General features: G+C 41.9%; 1 protein-coding gene across 1 annotated transcript in view; it reads right to left on the bottom strand.

Moving 5' to 3' along the window:
• Positions 1–19,400, bottom strand: part of LOC145989748 (lachesin-like) — a 429,934-nt gene that overhangs the window by 24,508 nt on the left and 386,026 nt on the right. The window contains exons 6-7 of the mRNA XM_083125039.1: positions 6,656–6,784; positions 1,238–1,357 (exon numbers count right to left, since the gene is read on the bottom strand). Of these exons, the coding sequence (XP_082981165.1) occupies positions 1,238–1,357; positions 6,656–6,784 (249 nt within the window). The remainder of the gene's footprint in view (positions 1–1,237; positions 1,358–6,655; positions 6,785–19,400) is intronic.

Raw genomic sequence — 19,400 nt, forward strand, 5'->3', positions numbered from 1 at the left:
GTGGAAAATGTACAGGACGCGATCACACGTAGCTCCACCGCATCGACCACGCGACTCAGTATCCAAAATCCCAGCATCTACCAACTGTGGCTCATAGCACGGTGGATTGGGGCACACCAAGCTTTTTACTATGCACCAACAGGATTGGGCACCACCCCATCTTGCCATCGTCGTTCGTGATCAACTAAACGAAGTTTTCACCGGTAGATGGATTGGTAGTGTCTCGCAACGGGGAGTTGCCCCCTCCCCCTCGATCTGACCCCATTAGACTTTTACATTTGAGGGTTCATCAAGTCTAAGGTGTACGGGGCGAGGATCCACAGCATAGCGCAGTTGAAACAACGCATTACGGCCGCAGTTGCTGAGATTACACCAGCTATGTTGGAGAAGGTGTTTCGGGCTGTGGTGGATTGTTAGCATCTGTGCCTAGACTTGAGGGGTGGTCACATTGAGTTATACTGATTTTGTGTCCTACTGTGATATATGTTTCAGTACATATTGTATTTTGTACCATAAATCCTGTTCATGCAGAAATGTTAAGTGACTTTATAGACACCCTGTATAATCCGAGACCCATTGATTACAATTGTTAGTATCTGGCCTGGACCTGGCCTTCATTGTTACCACTTTACCATCGGAGAGGCTAAGAAGAAAGAGAAGAAACAGAGAGCGATAGGTGGATAGGGGTAGAAAAATGGAGGGACAGAGAAAGAAAAAGAGATGGAAGGAGGGAGGAGGAGAGACAGCAGGATAGCCAAAGATAGAGAAAGAGATTCCACGGATTCTATATTTCCTAAGCTTTATATTTTCAAAATTAAAGTTATGTATGTCACGTGCACTGAAAACTGCAAGAAAACAACTGCGTTGTATACGTCTAACATTTATACATACACAAAATGCATACCTTAATTAAACCTTTTCTTAATAAGACGCAAGGGAAAATAACAATAAATCTATAAATTAATTTGGCATGTGAGTGTTGTTTGTGGACGGCGTTTTGATAGTCCAAACAGATTATTTTTCTCCTGCGAAGATATTTCGTGTCAGAATTTTGAATGGGAGCTGTGAGGTTTCCACGCCCAACACCTTCGAAATGATATCTTTCCACTTCGCCTACCAAAATTAGCCCGGCCGACCACGCGCTCTAATTTGATATGTAAAATTGGCCGTCCAACTGACGTGGACCAAGAGATCATTTCAATCATTCTGTTAAAGATAATTACGTCAAATTACTTACCAGTTTCCCTCACCCAGTAATTTATGGATCTGGGAGAAGCCTCCACGTAGCATTCGAGAGTGACGTCAGTGCCCAGTGGAGCTCCGACTAACTGATTCGGAACCTGGATCACAGGGTGAACTGCAAGACAGAAAAGTACATGTTACGTCATTTCCTTTCATCTTTAGGTGGTAGATCAGCATTTGCTGAACATTGTCGAAGAATAAAGACAGTTGAAATGAACTGAATATATGCTTAAAATGGATCAACATATTACAACTGATCGATTGTACTTCGCTTTTCTGCTACTTTTGGCTCATTGCAAAGTTGAGGATGAATGATGATAACATGAGATGAATGAAGGAAGAATCACAAACATATAGGGACGATACAATACGAGCCCCACAGAGAATTATACTGGCTATAGGTCGAGGCGCCAGAGCTTCGTTAGTCCGCAAAATATAACCCAGGGGAAGATTCGGGTGTTTTTGGAAAGGGCCATCCCTAACACCCCATATTATTACAGCTATTCTTGCAGATTGCCAAACAAAGACCTCAATCAGGGAACAATTAAGTGGTAGAGAATGGCGGAAAGCGAAATATTTCAAGGCTGTGGAAAAAAATAAGAGGCGCGCTGGCATGGTTCACATTAGGGGGATGGAAACAACTAAGAAAGAGAAACAAAGCAGGGGAAACGATATATTCTTTGTGCGATGGGGAGGAGACGGACGAGCATATCCTACTGAACTGCCCTTCTACACTTGGCCTAAGGGACAAATGGATGAAAAACTTAACAGGGAGGGAGGTGATAGAAGTGGTAGACGACAGAATGGAGATAAAGGAAACGGGGCAGCAAGTCTGGAAATACCTGGGAGAAGTAAGAGAACGGCGGAGGAAAGCTATTAGAGAAGGCAGCGAAATGAGTGATAATGCTCCAGACGAGCCATCTTTATAGTGTAAGTGTGTGTAAAGTAAAATTTATGCGTTTTTGGTAAGAGTGCAGGAAAAGAGAAGTGGGGCGAGGAAGAAAGACTGGAAGTAGAACTGTTGGTGGAGGGTAAGAATGTGTATATAGGGGACAAAGTAAGAGACAGATTAAAAGAAAACTAAATGTAACAAAATATTGTAGAAGAAATCAAAACTATGTAGTGCGTACAGCACAAAGAGAAAATAAATCTAAATCTATTCTTGCTAATAGTAGTAATTATAATGGATCACGGAACACCATTTTGATACCATATAAAAAAGTGGGTGTAAAATAATACCAAGTGTTGTGTTGATATTGTGCAACACCATCTTTTGTTGTCTTGTTACATGATTGGCTTTCGAGCAGTATAAAGTGTGGAGAACTGTCATTCTGCAACTACAAGTTGTGTGACACACCCAGTTGTGCTGGCAACTACAAACAACAGTAAATTTTGTCATTAAAGCAAAAGCACACCCACATTACACACCGGACCTAGCACGTAGTATCGAAATTTTATCCTCAAAAGTAAATAGCCTTACAATGAAGTGGGAACAGAAAGGCATTTGAGCTTTAGTGGCAAACATATAAGACTGACCACATCTCAGGAACGACCATGACCTTCCACCTTATTTACCTCTAAATCTTTGCTTTGCTTTGTTACCACTTTATGCACAGTAAGGTTAATCGGGACTGGACCTACAGTTTAAAGTGGGATCCGAATCACTATGTGCCTTCACCGGGAATCGAACCCGGGACCCCTTGTTATTTATTTACCTCTAAAGCGGCCGAATAAATTTCAAAGAGGTTCTTACCCATCCTGCTGCACAGTAATCGTAAAACGGAGCTCAGTCCGAGACTAGGTAGAACGTCTGGCACCGTAATGGTGGTTGAATAGTAAAGGACCTTTGTTTTTGACATGTCCTCGTACATGGCACCATTACTCTTTGCTTAATATCATTAATATATCAGGAACAAAATCAATACTTGCTTAGCTCCAAGGATGACAAGACACGAGGGAAATTTTCTCTGCAGAATGTCAATAAGTCGCAGAAAGACGAACAATCTGCCTACATCGCCTTTGGCTGTCTTCCGAAAGCTGGGGAATTTCTGTCAATGCTTTGCTCTATTTCTACCTGTTTTTCTAAACCTTCCGCTGTACCCACTAGAAATATTCTTCTTTTATCTTACAGCAATCCTTTCAGAATTGTACAGTGGGCGTAAAAAGTGATGGGCTGCTTTTTTTATAGAAAGAACAGGATGTACGTGTTCCCCTACAGATAGACAACCCATATTACACGGAAGTTTAGTAGATAGTATAACATTCAAGGAAACAAGTTTCCATGAAGAAGAAAGTGACGTTACAAAATAATTGTTAGCTCCTCATTAGCTTATAATGAGGAATTTTGTTACGAGACGGTATGCAGGATATACGAGGGTTGGACTAAGTGTGGGTGACAACTGAAAATTTTCCACAGCAGAACTTCTCTTCAAAGCATATAGTTCAGATTCCACACATTCATGGTCCTAGCTAGGATGTACGGTGTATTAATAGCTAGAAAGCAAAGTATCGCCTATCACGCATCATCTACTTCACCTATTTATTATTATTACTTAATATCACAGTTGACAAACAAATGAAGCGAATACTTTTATTTTGCAAAGAATGGTGCAAACCACAGAAAGCTGACATGTATTGAGTGGCAGACTCACTGTCTCAGCACCAAAGGTTCGGGTTCGAGTCTTAGTCTCAACATGAGTGTCTAAATGGGACTGTCCCTTTACGAATTTCAACTAATCGCGACTCCCCCAATTATTCTGAAGTGGTGGAAATGCGTTGTAAAACAGGAAAAAAAATGCATCCAAACCATAAAAATATACTCTATCCGAGAACAGAATCTAGAGTTCCTGATTGCAATTCGATATTAAGTAACAATGTATCGAACTCAATATACAAATACATATCACACCAAATCATTGAGGTGTTGATCCTTGGCCGCTCGGATTTTGATCCTTTCCGGTGAATGGAGGTGCGTCCTATTTTTTTATATGAAACTCGCTGCACAGCTTTTAGATATAAATCATATTTGTTCGACTATTAGGGATTTCCAAATATTTCTCTTGTTTACGATTGATTGATTTGGTGTATTAAGTCCACTTTCAAATTCAAATTCAAATTTTCTTTATTAAAGGGCGAAGTTCAGCCTATGCCTGCTCTCCCACCTAACCCCGTTTTGACATTATGCACAGTAAGGCTAATAGGGACTGGATGTACAGTTTAAAGTGGGATCCGAACCACTATGTGTCTCCACCGGGTTTCGAACCCGGGACCCCTTGATTACAAGGCGACTACGGATTATTTACGAAACACTGTATTTTGGAATGGGTATTGCAAGAATGATAAGAGATAGAAATATGAAACCGGGCTTATTTTGAAGGCGAAGAGCCCATTTAATATATTGTCTTTATTTTATGAACAGCCCTGTTAACATTTGGTGATGGCGTTTGAAGAAACAGTTTTGTGTTCGATAACAATCTAGAAATATCTTCCGAGCGAATCCAACACGATTGTACCCATTTCATGACCTCTTTCATGGAAAGATTCAGGAACGAATATATTGCATTCAAATTCACGCAAGTGCGAATTTTAGTTATGTAAATTTAGAACCATCGGTAATTTAGCCTTGTTGTGACTTCGTGTAGAACTTTGGTAGTAACGAGCATAGGTTATTCAAAACAGTTTTAGCAATGATATACCCAGATTAACCCCCCCACCCGCACAATGTACAATGAACATGCAAATACAAGCTTTTAATTTAAAAGCAGTATCCTGGAGGTATGCAGTCTCGCAGTACGTCGACGCACAGCGTGTCGCGTAGTTTGATGATAGCGCTACAAATAATAAGAAAAGCACGTTAAGTAGTCCATAGTTTCGATGTTCCGTTGAAAAATTGATAAAATGAGACCAAGAGATGACAATCCATCGACAGACTGAAGCTGAATTGAGCAGCATACGTGGACAAATGCGATTTGGCATGCACGGTGGAGGATATACATCATGTTTATATTTCGACACATATGGAAAAAAAAAATTTCAATAACCAGCATTCGGAGGCAAACCGTACGTGATTGCACCTAGAATCGGCCACTAGAACGTGAACTAGCCAATAACGCGGTTCATTGAATTCGGAGCGTGCGGCTAATTCGGAACGTAACGACATCCGAGGGCTCTAAATGGGATTATGGGATTACAAAAACAGGGGCGCGCGGGGGATACGGGGGACAGAGCTATTTGGAATGTTAAGCAGAAAGCCAGGGGACGCTCCGTTTATGCTATTTCGAACGAGTGGCTCATCTGCGTGTCCCACAGTATCGATAATAGCACGATTGATACTCAGATTGCAGTCCGTTCTTAAGGACAGCCACGTACAGTCACCTGCAATAAAAATGGGTCACTTTCCTGAGCTTCACCTCAAGACGTTGTGCGTGTTGCCTAAGTCTAGGGCGATAAGTGGATTTTAATAGCAAATTTTCAATGGTAACTTCTACAACCGCAAGACACATTACGCCTTTGCAGGGAAGCTTTTACCAGTTACTGTACACAAATTAGTTTCAGTACAGATAGAGCGACCTTGGAATTTGAGTAACTTAACACAAACAGGAAGGTCACAGCAAATGTAGTTTATTATCGTGTTGCATACCCTGCAGGATGCTGTTCCGTTGCAATATTTTGTACTGACCAATTTTTCCCCTACAGCATGTCTTAAAAGTAGAATTTTATTTCATTTTCTTTGTATTATTATAATTATCATTGTAGAGAATATGAGATTTTAAGTATTGTATAATTAAATATACAGGGTGGTCCATTTACTAGCAGTTATTCATCTCTTCATTTACTAGGATAGTAGCTACGTATTTGAGGTAAGGCTACTAGACCAGTAGCTATTTAAGGTAATGTTTTTTATAGGGAATGGTAGGTATTGAAAGCACTTGTCGAGACAATTTAGCATTATTTAAGTTGGATTAATGAATAAATGTACTTCAAAACTAGTAAATACGTGACCACAATTATAGTGGTATTGTAAACTTGCTTGTGGGTAGTTTTGCACACACAGTACCTCATTTCTACAAGGTATTCATTCACAAGTTGAATAGGAGATTTTTGTAGACTCGGTAGAGAATTTTCCTCGTTCGGGACTTCCTATATCTCCTACTACAAAACTAAATCTGGAAGTCTCAGCACAATGTTTCACTCAGTCACCAACAAGAACACGAAGAGTATACCTTTAAAATAACTTATTTAGAGCAAGCCTACAAGGGATAAATAAAATGTTGAAATTTAGATCATATAGGCCTAACTTGCGTCAAGGCGTAAGTAAGATAAATCCTGTTTACGTTTACATCAACAGACTTATGAGCCACCCTATACATGCAACGTTACCGAATAACCTTGTATATATTGCAAAGGAACTTACAGTGAACGCTGACCATAATCCTCTTGCTCACTGAGGGTGGGATCCCGTTCGATGCTATGCAGAGGTACGCTCCCATTTCCGACCTCGTGATTTTTGTCAGCTTTAGTATTTCTCCTTGGAATGTGGAGACTGCAAAAGACAAGAGATATGAATTTTACAAATGTATTCATGTGCATTACTTCAGCTGATGTACAAACCTGTGAGGACGAGTCAAATGAAAGTGAACTGTTCTGCTGCAAAGAAAAGTCCAGACTGTAGGGAGGGTGTGCAACAATTTCCGCAGTCACAGTATGAAGCTGTGTTTTCAGGCACTCTTCTTCTGGAGCGTTCATTGCGGTGCAGGCCCATGTTCAAACTTCTGCAACTCATATGTCACATTAATTCGCCTTTCGACTGTGTTCTACAGTCAGTGGGCGGGCTGGCCCACTTTCACTTGACTCGTCTTTGAATATTTGTAACTCTAACCACAATATTACATAATCTGACAGATAGAAAAATTCATCAAATGTAAATACGTTATTGGAACTAACAGTCAAAACTTACTAACATCAGAATTAATTGCACGTAATGTAAAAATTAATAATATTGTATAAGTAAATCAAACGAACGAAAATTAGGACACAGCACTCGTATGCCAGGATACTCGTAGGAACGGAAACGGGGGAAATAATGGACGGAACAGAGGGAGGTCATTAAGGACGAAACGGAATCATGGGGCATTATGGACGAAACGGAGGGAGGGTAATTAAGGACGAAACGGAGGGAGGGTCATTATGGACGAAACGGAGGGAGGGTAATTAAGGACGAAACGGAGGAAGGGTCATTATGGACGCAACGTAAGGAGGGGGCATTAAGGACGAAATGGAATCACGTGGCATTGTGGGCGAAACGGAGGAAAGGTCATTAAGGACGAAACGGAGGAATTGTCATTATGGACGCAACGTAAGGAGGGGACATTAAGGACGAAATAAAATCACGTGGCATTGTGGGCGAAACGGAGGAAAGGTCATTAAGGACGAAACGGAGGGAGGATGATTAAGGACGCAACGTAAGGATGGGGCATTGAGGACGAAACGGAATCACGTGGCATTATGGACGAAACAAGAGGAAGGGTCATTAAGGACGGAACGTAAGGAGGATTCATTGAGGACAAAACGGAATCACGTGGCATTATTGACGAAAGAGAGGAAGGGTCATTAAGGACGGAACGCAAGGAGGGGGCATTGAGGACGAAACGGAATCACGTGGCATTATGAATGAAACGAAGGGAAGGTCATTAAGGACGGAACGCCAGGAAGGGGCATTGAGGACGAAACGGAATCATGTGGCATTATGGACGAAACGGAGGAAGGGTCATTAAGAACAGAACGGAGGGAGGAGAATTAAGGAAAGGACAGAGGGAGGATCATTACGGACGGAAATGAAGCGTGGGGCATTAAGGGCGAAACGGATGATGGGAATTAAGAACGGAACGGAGGAATGATTATTAAGGACGGAACCGAGGAATGATTATTAAGGACGGAACCGAGGGAAGGGTATTAACAACGGAATGGCGGGTCACTCGGACGGATTGACAGATCTAACAAAGAGTACCGTACGCCATGACCGCATTCATTCCATTTACAGTGGAACGAGCTCATGTCGCATCCACTTTAAAAACTGCAGGAAAAGGTCACGTAACTTCCACTGCAGTATTGGAAACTCACATTTAATTTTTCACCGCTGACACTCGCCGTCGTTCTGACAGACGGCACCAATAGCGGAAGTGGGCAGGGGCTAATTGCTTGTTTTCCTGAAGAGCACAAACTGGAAAAATGCGATAAATATTGCGGAAATGCAAAAATCAGAAATTAAAAGTTTCATCTATATTATATAAGGAAGCATTACCGAGGGTAGTTCAATTAAGAATTACAGTAATGATTGATTTGGTGTTTTAAGTCCACTTTATGCACAGTAACGCTAATCGGGACTGGGCATACAGTTTAAAGTGGGATCCGAACCACTATGAGCCTCCACCGGGTATCGAACCCAGGACCCCTTCATTACAATGCGACGACGCTACCACTGCACCATCGGGGAGGCCCCAATTACAGTAATGAGAATAATACATGTTCAACTAACTAGCTGCTTAACTCTTCTGGAAATATTTCAAGTTTTCATATTGTCATCGTTTTTTAGCAACTTTTGGTGAATCGCAATGATGAGGATGAATAATGAATAGTTGAAATCGATGAAGGGACAGTAACAAAGTAACACCTGTTCGTACGCAAAGACTCGTGCCAGTTGACGAGATTATGGTCGACCATTCAACACGCTCAGCTACTGAAGTGGACAGTTGCTTCGAAATCGAGAGTTCCCGGGTTCGATTCTCCGGTTCTACGGACGAAACATTGACCTATAGAACCTCCTCGCTGGCGTAATGGCAATCAAGGAGTTCTAGCGCGGTGGAGCGTCAGTGTTTCAGATTCTAGTTTAAACTGTAGGTCCAGTACTCGATTAGTCTATACTCTATCCCGGGAATCTCTGGAGCAAGGCCGCGCATAAGGGCAGAGGAGGGGAGAAAGAGAATGGGTGGAGCTGAAGTAGTACACGCTGCTGCAAAGGCTGGTGATCGCAGTCGCTTGCACCCACTCCGCAATCCCGTTCCCTAGTACGTGTTCACTTGTCGTTTGCTCGCTCCAGAGATTCCCGGGACAGAGTATTGATTGATTGATTGATTTAGTTTATTTTACTTCGCGTTTTGTGCCTCTTGGCTAATTTGCGAAGATGGGGATGAGTGATGACATGATGAAATTGATGAATGGACATTCACAAACAACCAAGCCCGACCAGGATTCGAACCCGGGACCCTTGGCGTCGCAGCGCGATGTGCTAACCACTTTTTCTTTTCAAAAGGAAATACCCCCTACACGGAGGTATCCCCCACCATTCACTCTTTTTCTCACTTTTACACTTTTCAATTCTTACATTTTCTTTGTTTCTTATCAACTGGACGAACACAAATACCCATGCCTTACCAGGGACTCGAACCCAGAACCCCTGGCGTTGTAGCGTGCTCTGCTAACCACTTCGCCACAGAGGTCGACGACTCGGCCACCCGGGACAGAGTATATCTGAGCTGTAGTGAATTTAAAAGAAACTTGGACAAACATTTAACATAACTTTTTTTTATGTATATTTAGTGCATTTGTAAATGAAAACGAAACTCCGTGGCCCAACAGCCCTCTAAGGATCAGGGCCTGAAAGAACAACTTTTGCATTGCGTGACGCCTGATCAGTGAATTGAGTCCTATTCGCTGCTGTTTTCTGCCTTTCGAGACTGTAGCCCGCTACTTCTTTTCACGTAGCTCCACAATTGTCCTTACAACGCTAGGTCAACGCTGAAAATATGGGGACTCCCATCGGGAATCTAACCCAGGACCGCTCGCACCAAAGGCTAGAGCGCGATCAATTTGGCTACGCGGGGACTAACGCAGTTTGTTCAAAATCATAGCATTTCTTCAAAACTCTGCGTAGATGCGTAGGCAATATCTCCGCAGAACGCCCAACGCGCACTTTGATTATCGGGTACTTTCAGACAAGATGGCGCATCCGAGCCGCAAACGCACCTTCGTCACAATTCGGCGAGACGTGTCTTGAAAGTCACGGCGGCATCGTAAGCCGTAAAATCCCCCCCCACACCCCCCCCCCTCTCCAGGCTTTCTAACAGCCTTTGCAAATCAGCCACTGAAAATCCCCGCTTCCGAAGCACAAAGTGATAATTCTGGAGGCTGCGAATGGATATTTATCCGCCGTACGACTGAGTAGGCTCCGAGCTCCTTTCCCTGCGGTACTTAAGGCGGGAAACGATGCCCTGTTCCCGAGGCAGAGGACGTTTACGATCGGCCGTGCTCCGAGTATCTAAACCGCTCCACGACCCATCCAGCCTCCTTCCTCCGCACATGCAAGATGAGGGCATTCTCAATGAGATTCTGTATCTCGGTGAAGATAAAGTCAGGGAAATTAATTAGGCTCGAAACACGTTGGATCAACGCTCGCGGCACCATTCCCATCTTGATTCTAATAAATCTGCAACTCATCAAAATGTATCTGGGGTACACATTACTATGTAAGAGACATATGTTGTCGGCACAGACAATCGGCATAGACAAACAGAAACGACCTACGTGGCGGACTGGTTACCATAGTGCGCTACGACGCCAGAGGTCCTGGGTTCGAATTCCGGCCTGAGAATGGGTGTTATTTGTGAGTGTCCCTTCACAGTTTCATCACCATTATCAGTCATGCTCATCTTCGTGATTAGCCAAAAGTGGCAGAAAAGGGAAGTAAAATAAACCAAACCATAGAAATGACTATTTCATTATTCTTATCATCTTCCATCCCCAGTTAACATTAGCGATTGGTTGTTCGTAGCAATATGTTTTACTTCCTTTGTCGATAAGAAATAAATGTCAATAGAACACTGAGTCTGTGATGCGTGGTTGCATACAAGGTATAAAAGTAGTTCCAATGCTCATATCGTCGAAGCGAAATCTTGAAGACAAATACATTACTAAGAAAAGTTGTTGGACTTGTGTCATCTATACGTACAAATTTCAACGCTGCACTACGAAGCGTTGGCATCCGATAGGACCCGGATGAAGTTAAAACTAGGTAGATGTAGTTTTACCCTCTGCGAGGCTTTAACGATTGGTTATAGTCTTTACTGCTACTGAAGCCCAACCCCAGCTCGCTCTAAATGAAGTTTGTTTCCTGCTCTTTTGCACCAGTCGGTCAAAAAGCAGGATGTACGAGCCATAATATTAAGATTTTAACTAGGGTAAACCTTGGCCCGCCTGAAATTTTTACCACATTATACGGGGATTATTTTTTAGGCGAGGGTTTGTAATCGGGCGAACACATCTTGAGAAGGAGATGATACGTCCTGCTCCACGGACAAGAATGTCTGTGACGCCTGACGACGATGGGAGAATTGATCGGCATCTCAAATGGTACATCGTACTTGGACCTTCCCCAGACATAAAATCAACCTTGCACAGTAACATTCAACACTCTCATCGAAAAAACTGGAGCCGGAAATCTTCTTCAAGCGAAGCAATTCCACTGGATTCCCCTCGTTTCCACCACGACAACGCTCCTCCCCACACCGCATAATTAACGTCGGCAGCCCTCAGAAAGTTGAAGTGGGACGCTCTGCTTCATACTCCATACAGCCCCGACTTTCTTCTCTCGGATTTTAATGTCTTTCGATCACTGATAGACTTTTGGGGCGGCCATAATTCAATACTGATGATGATGAGGTGATTATCGTTGTTAGCGATTGCGTACATGTGCAGCCAAAGCTTTCTTCCATTCACAGCCATTCAGAACGTTCACCGAACTGTATTGCAGTCAAGGGACATTGCGATGACAAAAAATGAGTTCTACACTCTCTCCCGGAAATCTCTGGAGCAAACAAACGAAAACTAGTCTCTGTGACTCTAGGGGGCTCGACCAATGAACGCGTAGGAGAGGATGTGAGTGCATGGAGGGGAAACGATTCTGCAGTAACAAGCCTTTGCAGCAGCGAGCACTGCTCTACTCCGCCCACTCGTTTTCTTCCCTTGCTCCACAGATTCCCGAGACAGAGTGAAGACAAATTCTCATGAATACTTGATTCCTGCACATTAGAAAAGTTTTAATTTTTACTGGGAAGAGTAAACGATGTAATGCAAATGTGCTGCAAACAAAAATTAACTGCCAGGGGTGTGCCCATCATTAATGCTTACCCGCAGAAAACACTGCAGTAAATAAGATTCATCTCGTTGAACAAACATGGATATGAAGACAATGCGTACGCAGACGGAGAGGTTTTTCCCATCTTGTCACCGGATTCACGCCGTCTCCTCCTTCCTTACATCTCCTTGTACATCTTCTTCCTCTTTCCACAGCGCAGGCGCGCGCGCGTGTGTATAAAACATTTATAAATGAATCCTTTTTGCGAAATCCCCTTCGGCAATGCTTTTACTTTGTGGCGAATATCCTCGATAATTCTTCCCGGTTTCTTTGATCGCGGGAGAGATTGTGAGGCATCCCTTTCATCCCCTTTCCCGAGAGGAGATGTGGGGTGTGATGTTCTGCATCCAGGCTAGAAACCAAAGACTGAAAAGGAAGCACACGCACCTTCAAAGTGCCCCCAAGATGTATCCTTCAAGATACGCAACACGCCTTGCTTACTTGCAATGCAGAGGAAGACTTTCAATGTATCCTACTCATTGCTGAGTGCTCTGTACCCCCCTGTTTCCTATAGTTTATCACTCACAAGGTGCTCATGTGCATATCTAGTTACGCACATCCTCACGCGCATTATGAATAGAACTTTGATGTTGAGGTTCTCCAATTCTCCGGCAAAACTTTAATGTAATTATTAAATCTAAGTAGACATAGAGGCTTTCATGTCCCAATTCTAACTTTTAACAACAGAGTTGGTCCATTTCTTCATTATTTTTAGCACGAACTCTAAATTCAAGACTTATAACGAAATTAACAAAAAAAAAATATAGTTACGTCTTTTCACATTGTCGCATTGAAGAAATTTCGACTCGCCGTTCAATCTTAATTTGTTATTCATTGATTCTTAATTAAAAGGTTTGTCAGTGAAATAGGAACTTTTCGTTTGTACTTCATGTATTAATCAAGTTATATGAATCCAGAATAGAGTGAGAAATGTAAGTAAGAGTTGCTTTCTAAAGTAGCGGCAAGCGTAACGACATTACTTTCAAAGTAACGGGAACTGAGTTACTCTCCAAATAACGGAAATCGTAACTCAGATACTTTCAAAGTAACGGAAAGGGTAACTGATCTTACTTTCAGATTAACGGAAAGTGTAACCGAGTTACTTTCATTGTAACGGAAAGCGAAACTGAGTTACTTTTAGAGTAGCGACAAAGTAACGGTAAGCGTAACTGAGTTAATTTCAAAGTAACGTTAGGAGTAACCGAGATTTTTTCAAAGTAACGGAAAGCGCAATTGAGTTATTTTCAAATTAACGGAAAGCCTAGCTTAGTTACTTTCAAAGTAACGGAAAGAGTAATCTAATTGCTTTCCAAGCTAATTATACAGCGTTTCCGAGACGAAACGCCCTAATTTGAAACAGTTATACTGAACATAATAAACATCCAAGACAATTTTGTTAGGTAGTATATGATAGATTAGCTGTGGAAATTTTAATTATGTAATGTAATAGCAAGATCATTTTCATTGTAGGTGCTGAAAACCGAAAAAAAGGAAAATGACAACGAATGCTGCACAAACCGTGTGGTGGTATGCAGAATTAGGGTCCATTATCGCAGTTCAACGACGTTTCCGTGCAGAGTATCACAGAGACCCTCCAGATGCCAAGAGAATCAAGGCGTAGAAAGCAGCGTTTCTAGAAACAGGATCTGTTGCTAAGAGACATGGTGGTGGCCCTTCAAGAACATCAGATGAGAATGTTCGGCGCATTTCAGATACAATTGCAAGAAGTCCCAAAAAATCTGTTCGTCTGGCGTCACGTCAGCTTGATGTCCCGAAATCAACTGTCCACGATGTGCTACGCAAGCGCCTAAAGCTTTATGCATATAAATTGCAATTGTTACATGAGGTGAAACCCTACGATAAACCCAAACGAGCAACGTTTGCCGAAGACATTCTTCAGCGCATCGAGGAAGACAAGAACTTTTTGGCCAAGATTATGTTTTCTGATGAGTCAACATTTCACCTCAGTGGTAAGGTCAACAGACACAACGTGCGAATTTGGGGTGGTGAACATCCTCGATAGGCCATAGAGTATCAACGAGAGAGCCCGATGGTCAACGTTTGGTGTGGCTTACTCAAGGATGAAGTTATTGGACCTTTTTCCTTTGCAGAGGCAACTATCACTGGTCACACATATCTTGATATGTTAGTTAATTTTGTGTTCCCTCATATAAGACATCGACACCCACACCTGCTCTTCCAGCAGGATGGAGCACCTCCACACTGGCATTTGGAAGTTCGGAACACATTGACTGAATAATTCACTCAAAGATGGATTGGGAGAGGTGGTCCAATTACCTGGCCACCCCGGTCGCCTGACATTACTCCCCTGGATTTCTTCCTGTGGGGGTATGTTAAGGACAAGGTGTACTCTATCAAAGTGACAACTGTGGAACAGCTTCGTGAGAGGATTAGAGCTGCTATTGAGACAGTTACGCCACAGATGCTACAGGCTACCTGGTGTGAAATCGAGTATCGATTAGACATCCTCCGTGCCACTCGTGGGGCACATGTAGAAATGGTGTTATTGCACAAACAAAACTTCATAACTATGTGTATCCATTGTTGTATCAATCTTCTTTATGCATCGAATACATGTCGTATTACAGACAGTTCAAATTAGGGTGTTTCGTCTCGGACACCCTGTATTTCTAGTATTAACTATCAGTTTTATAAATTAACTTTTCTAGCACTGTTGAGCCATCCCGAACAATAAGTAAAATGCGGTGTTCTGATCTCAATTTAAACTGTAACTCCAGCCCAGATTATCCTATCTGAGCATAAAGTGGAGTTAAACAAACTTTTACAACCATTTTCTGACAGAATACTGCTGTAGGTTCGGGAAGGAGAGCCTAGTAAGCCTGCAATGCAGTTCCCAGGGTACACTGCGCGGAAGACGGACAAACTGGAGTGCCTTTCGAGGGGGCCACCACCCCTTGCATCCCTCTTAATAAAACCGTGAATTGCCCAGTGGATGGAAGAAACAAGATTGTAATTTCTCGCAAGTGTACAGCTACTTGAACGTTGATCCGAACAGCAGAATCGCAGACGAGTAAAGTAAATTTTATATTGCTGCAGATTCCGCAGTTCGTAATGAACCTTCGTCCCAGTTACAAATTACCGCCCTCTCCCGCTCAAGAGAGCTTGGAGATTTTACCGGCAGGGAGGTAATTCTATCGCAGTGACAAATTATTGCGAAATTCCTGAAGATGTTAAGCATAACAGTTGTGTTTATGCTGAACAATTTCTCTGCCTTCAGCTTAAGATCTCGTGCTCTGGAGGAAATAGTCTCTAGCGAACGATTTCCATCTCTAACCCGTCATCCCCCTCTACGCCCCTGTCTCCCTGATCTTTAGCGGAGGAAACACGGGCTGTCAAATGAAACAAGGAACCTAATTCCTCTCAGGGACAGAATATTCGGATTTTTACGGCGCTAATAGGGAGCTCATTAAAGCTACAAGCCGGCTTCTCTCGCTCTCTCCCGCGCGCTAATATGACTACCTTTTGCTTACTAGCGCCGCGCTGCGGGACAACCGAGAAACATCTGTTGTGAAGAGACCTGGAGACTGGATTTCCCAAAGGGAATTCCTTGAAAAGAACCAATTGCCGCGGAAAACGGATTACCTCCTTATTCCAGGAGGATTTTGAAGTTTCAGAGGTAATGTTTACAGAAAATTAAGGACGAAAGGCTCTTTCCGACAAAGTTATGAATTTATCGTGCTGATAATATTAATGGAAGATTCAAATGGACGGAGTAATCAATAAGACATGGGAATGCTTAACATTACTGCAAGTGGACAGTGTAGCATTGAATAAAAATATTCAAAACACATTTTAGAAACGTTAGCGAAATGTTTACTCACATGAATATATATTTAGAGAGATGAAAGAGTTGCTGAAAAGGGGGAAATATCCCACTCTGCATCCAAAAAGTGAAGTAATGGTGATATCTGAAAAGAAGCGCTATCTCTAGAAGGAAACAGAAATGAGTGAAATATGACCTGTTTGCCATACGTGAGTATAAAACATATCGGTAGAAAATGATAAACGATTTTGAGCAAGGAAGAAGGTATATCCCACTCTGGCCCGAACCGAAGTCTTACGTGTCTTGTGATAGGTGATTGTTTCGCGTCTCCATCAACAGGAGGGATCCCAGGCGAAATTAGCTAACTAAGCAATCTGTAATGGCTCTAAGGGTTGGGCTTTTCGTTTCGAGTGACATGCTAGAAATCCATCGGATGAAGGTCCGGTATTTATATTGTGTGATTGATTATAATTGTCCCCAACTTCTGTTTCAACCATACGTTTCTAAATATGAAGCAATATTAAGTTATCTTCGTTGCGAATACAGTGGTCTTCAAATCGAGTGATTACTCACTTAGTGAAGGATGGGGGGAGTGAGGTGCACATCCTTCAATCATTTACGACCAAGACTGAGGGGTATGCATTCATCATTCATCATTTACGACCAAGAATATGGGGTATCCATTCGTCATTCATAATTTACGACCAAGAATAATGGGTATGCATTCATCATTTACGACCAAGACTGAGGTGGTATGTATCAATCATTCACCATTTACGACCAGGGCAGAGGGGTATGCATTCGTAATTCACCATTTACGACCAAGACTGAGGGGTATGCATTCGTCATTCATCATTTACGACCAAGACTGAGGTGGTATGTATCAATCATTCACCATTTACGACCAGGACAGAGGGGTATGCATTTGTCATTCATCATTTTTAACTAGGATCCGGACGTTTAGGATTTTATAGACATCATTTTAGGCTTTATAAAGAGATGATTTAGCCCTTTTTAGGATTTTTTTCCTCACCCGTATTTTTATTGAAATCAATCACAAATCTTTGTATTTACGTGAGCATTAATACTGAAAACACATTTTCCTTCACACATTACATGTTTACTAAACTTCAAGCATACAAAAAACACAGTTTCTAGAAAATACAGAAAGTAATAAAAACTCAAAGTTCCAGTTTTTAAAATACGAAGTTAAAGGTTAGCATACAATACGAAATCGTCACTTTTTTAAAGATGAAGTGTTGCAATCAACAACCATGTACAATCCCACATTATCTGTTGTGAAATATTTCCTATTGTCCCTCAACACATTTTTGTTTTGAGAAAATGTTCGTTCCCCACAACATGAAGTGATTGGTGCATACTTCATAGATGCGAGTTCTTTAGGTCCCCATGGTAATTATTTGTTCTCCTTGGAGAGCTGCAGTTATGTCCTTCATCTTCACATATCCAGGATTTCGTTCCAGGACTTTAGAGAGCTTTGAAGAGAGTACACTGCCCAATACCCCTGGTACTTCCTTCTTTGAAAGTGTTTCAGTGATGTTCATTGCTTCGTTTATTGGAAGTGATGCACCTTCCAGGTATTCAATGGCAGCAGGAAAGTCAGCAAACTTGGATTTTATGAATGCAAGAGAAGCTATTTTTCGTTATTATGTAGAACATTCTTCGCCGTCGAGATGCAAGCAGCTTCGCTGATGTCAAATTTATCCACAACACTTATCATTTCCTGATAATGTTTAGTGTAGTAGAGTGCAGTTGACAACCAATTTCCCCAGCGAGTGATTATTGGCTCTGGAGGGAGAGGTATTTCTGGTAGCAACTCTCTGAATGTCTGAATACGACTTGCTGATTTCAGGAAAACTTTCTTGACAGAAGAAACAATATCATTTACTCCTGGGAAATTGTTTCTTATTTCTTCTGCATACCGATGTAAACCATGGGTTAGGCACGTTACGTGGATCATATTAACATAGAAACTTAACAGAACCTCTCCTGCTTTATAGGTGGCACTATCACTAAGCAGGGGGAGAAACTTTTCATCTCGATTCTCTGTAGGCCACAAGATAAGTAGGGCTTCTCTAACAACACAAGCTATAATGCTGTGATTTGTTTTCTCTGGGTCTCTGCATAGCACTAGATGCTGTTTTCCAGGTTTGGCAGAATCGAGCTTCCCGATGACAACATTGGCAACGTAACGGCTGCAGCTATCCGTGGTCTCATCAACACAAAGCCACATGTAATGGTCACCTATGTCGGCTCATAAGGTATCTAGTGTCTTTTCATAGAGGGTTTCAAATAGTTCTTCCGCAAGGTAAACTCATCTGGAATTTTGCAACCAATAATATCTTCAAGGAAACTGTGTAAAACCTTGTTCTTCAACACATTCCATGGCACATTTGCTGATACAAATGCCTCACACAACCGCATATTAAAAATATCCACCGTACAACTTGTTGAAGATCAAGAAATAAACGGTTGAATCAATGTTTTCTTCTTTTTTGTGGGTTGTCGACTCCTCATGTTGCTCAAAATGTGATTTTTTGTCATCACTTAATTGTTTTTGACACAGTTGACAAAAGATGACCTTACCATCTGTTGAAAAATGGGAATCGTTAACAATCCATTGTCGAAGTAAATTACTTCTTGCAGCTTTCACTTTAGGCATGTTGCAGCAGGAATAACTTGGACTAGCTCTGTTCTCTTCGCTATTCTAAACTGTAACTACTTTTCTTACATTTACAATCTTAAACGAGAATCTGTTGCATCACAACAACAATGAAATTTCGGAAAAAATTGAAACGTGTCATTGTTAAGCTATTTCTTATGTAATGTCAACTTTGCTTGCCTTTCTTTTCTCATGCCCTTTCCCTTCTCTCATTTCCATTCCCCCTTCTGTGTGTGTGTGAGAGGGGGGAGAGAATACGTTTTCATATTACCCTACAGTTAACAATGCCTTTTTTAGGATCTTATCTCCTTTTAGCCGTTTTTAGGACATATAGGGTTCATGTATTTCATTAAGAAATTGCTAAAAGGAAAATATATGTTAGAATAGCAACGTTACCAAGTATGGAATAAAATAGGTTAAAACCTGAGAATCCGAGCCCTATTTATGACCAAGACTGAGGTGGTATGTATCAATCATTCACC

The sequence above is a fragment of the Lepisma saccharinum genome, chromosome 1 (genome assembly GCF_977018435.1).
Source record: "Lepisma saccharinum chromosome 1, izLepSacc3.1, whole genome shotgun sequence".
Lineage (NCBI taxonomy): Eukaryota > Metazoa > Arthropoda > Insecta > Zygentoma > Lepismatidae > Lepisma > Lepisma saccharinum.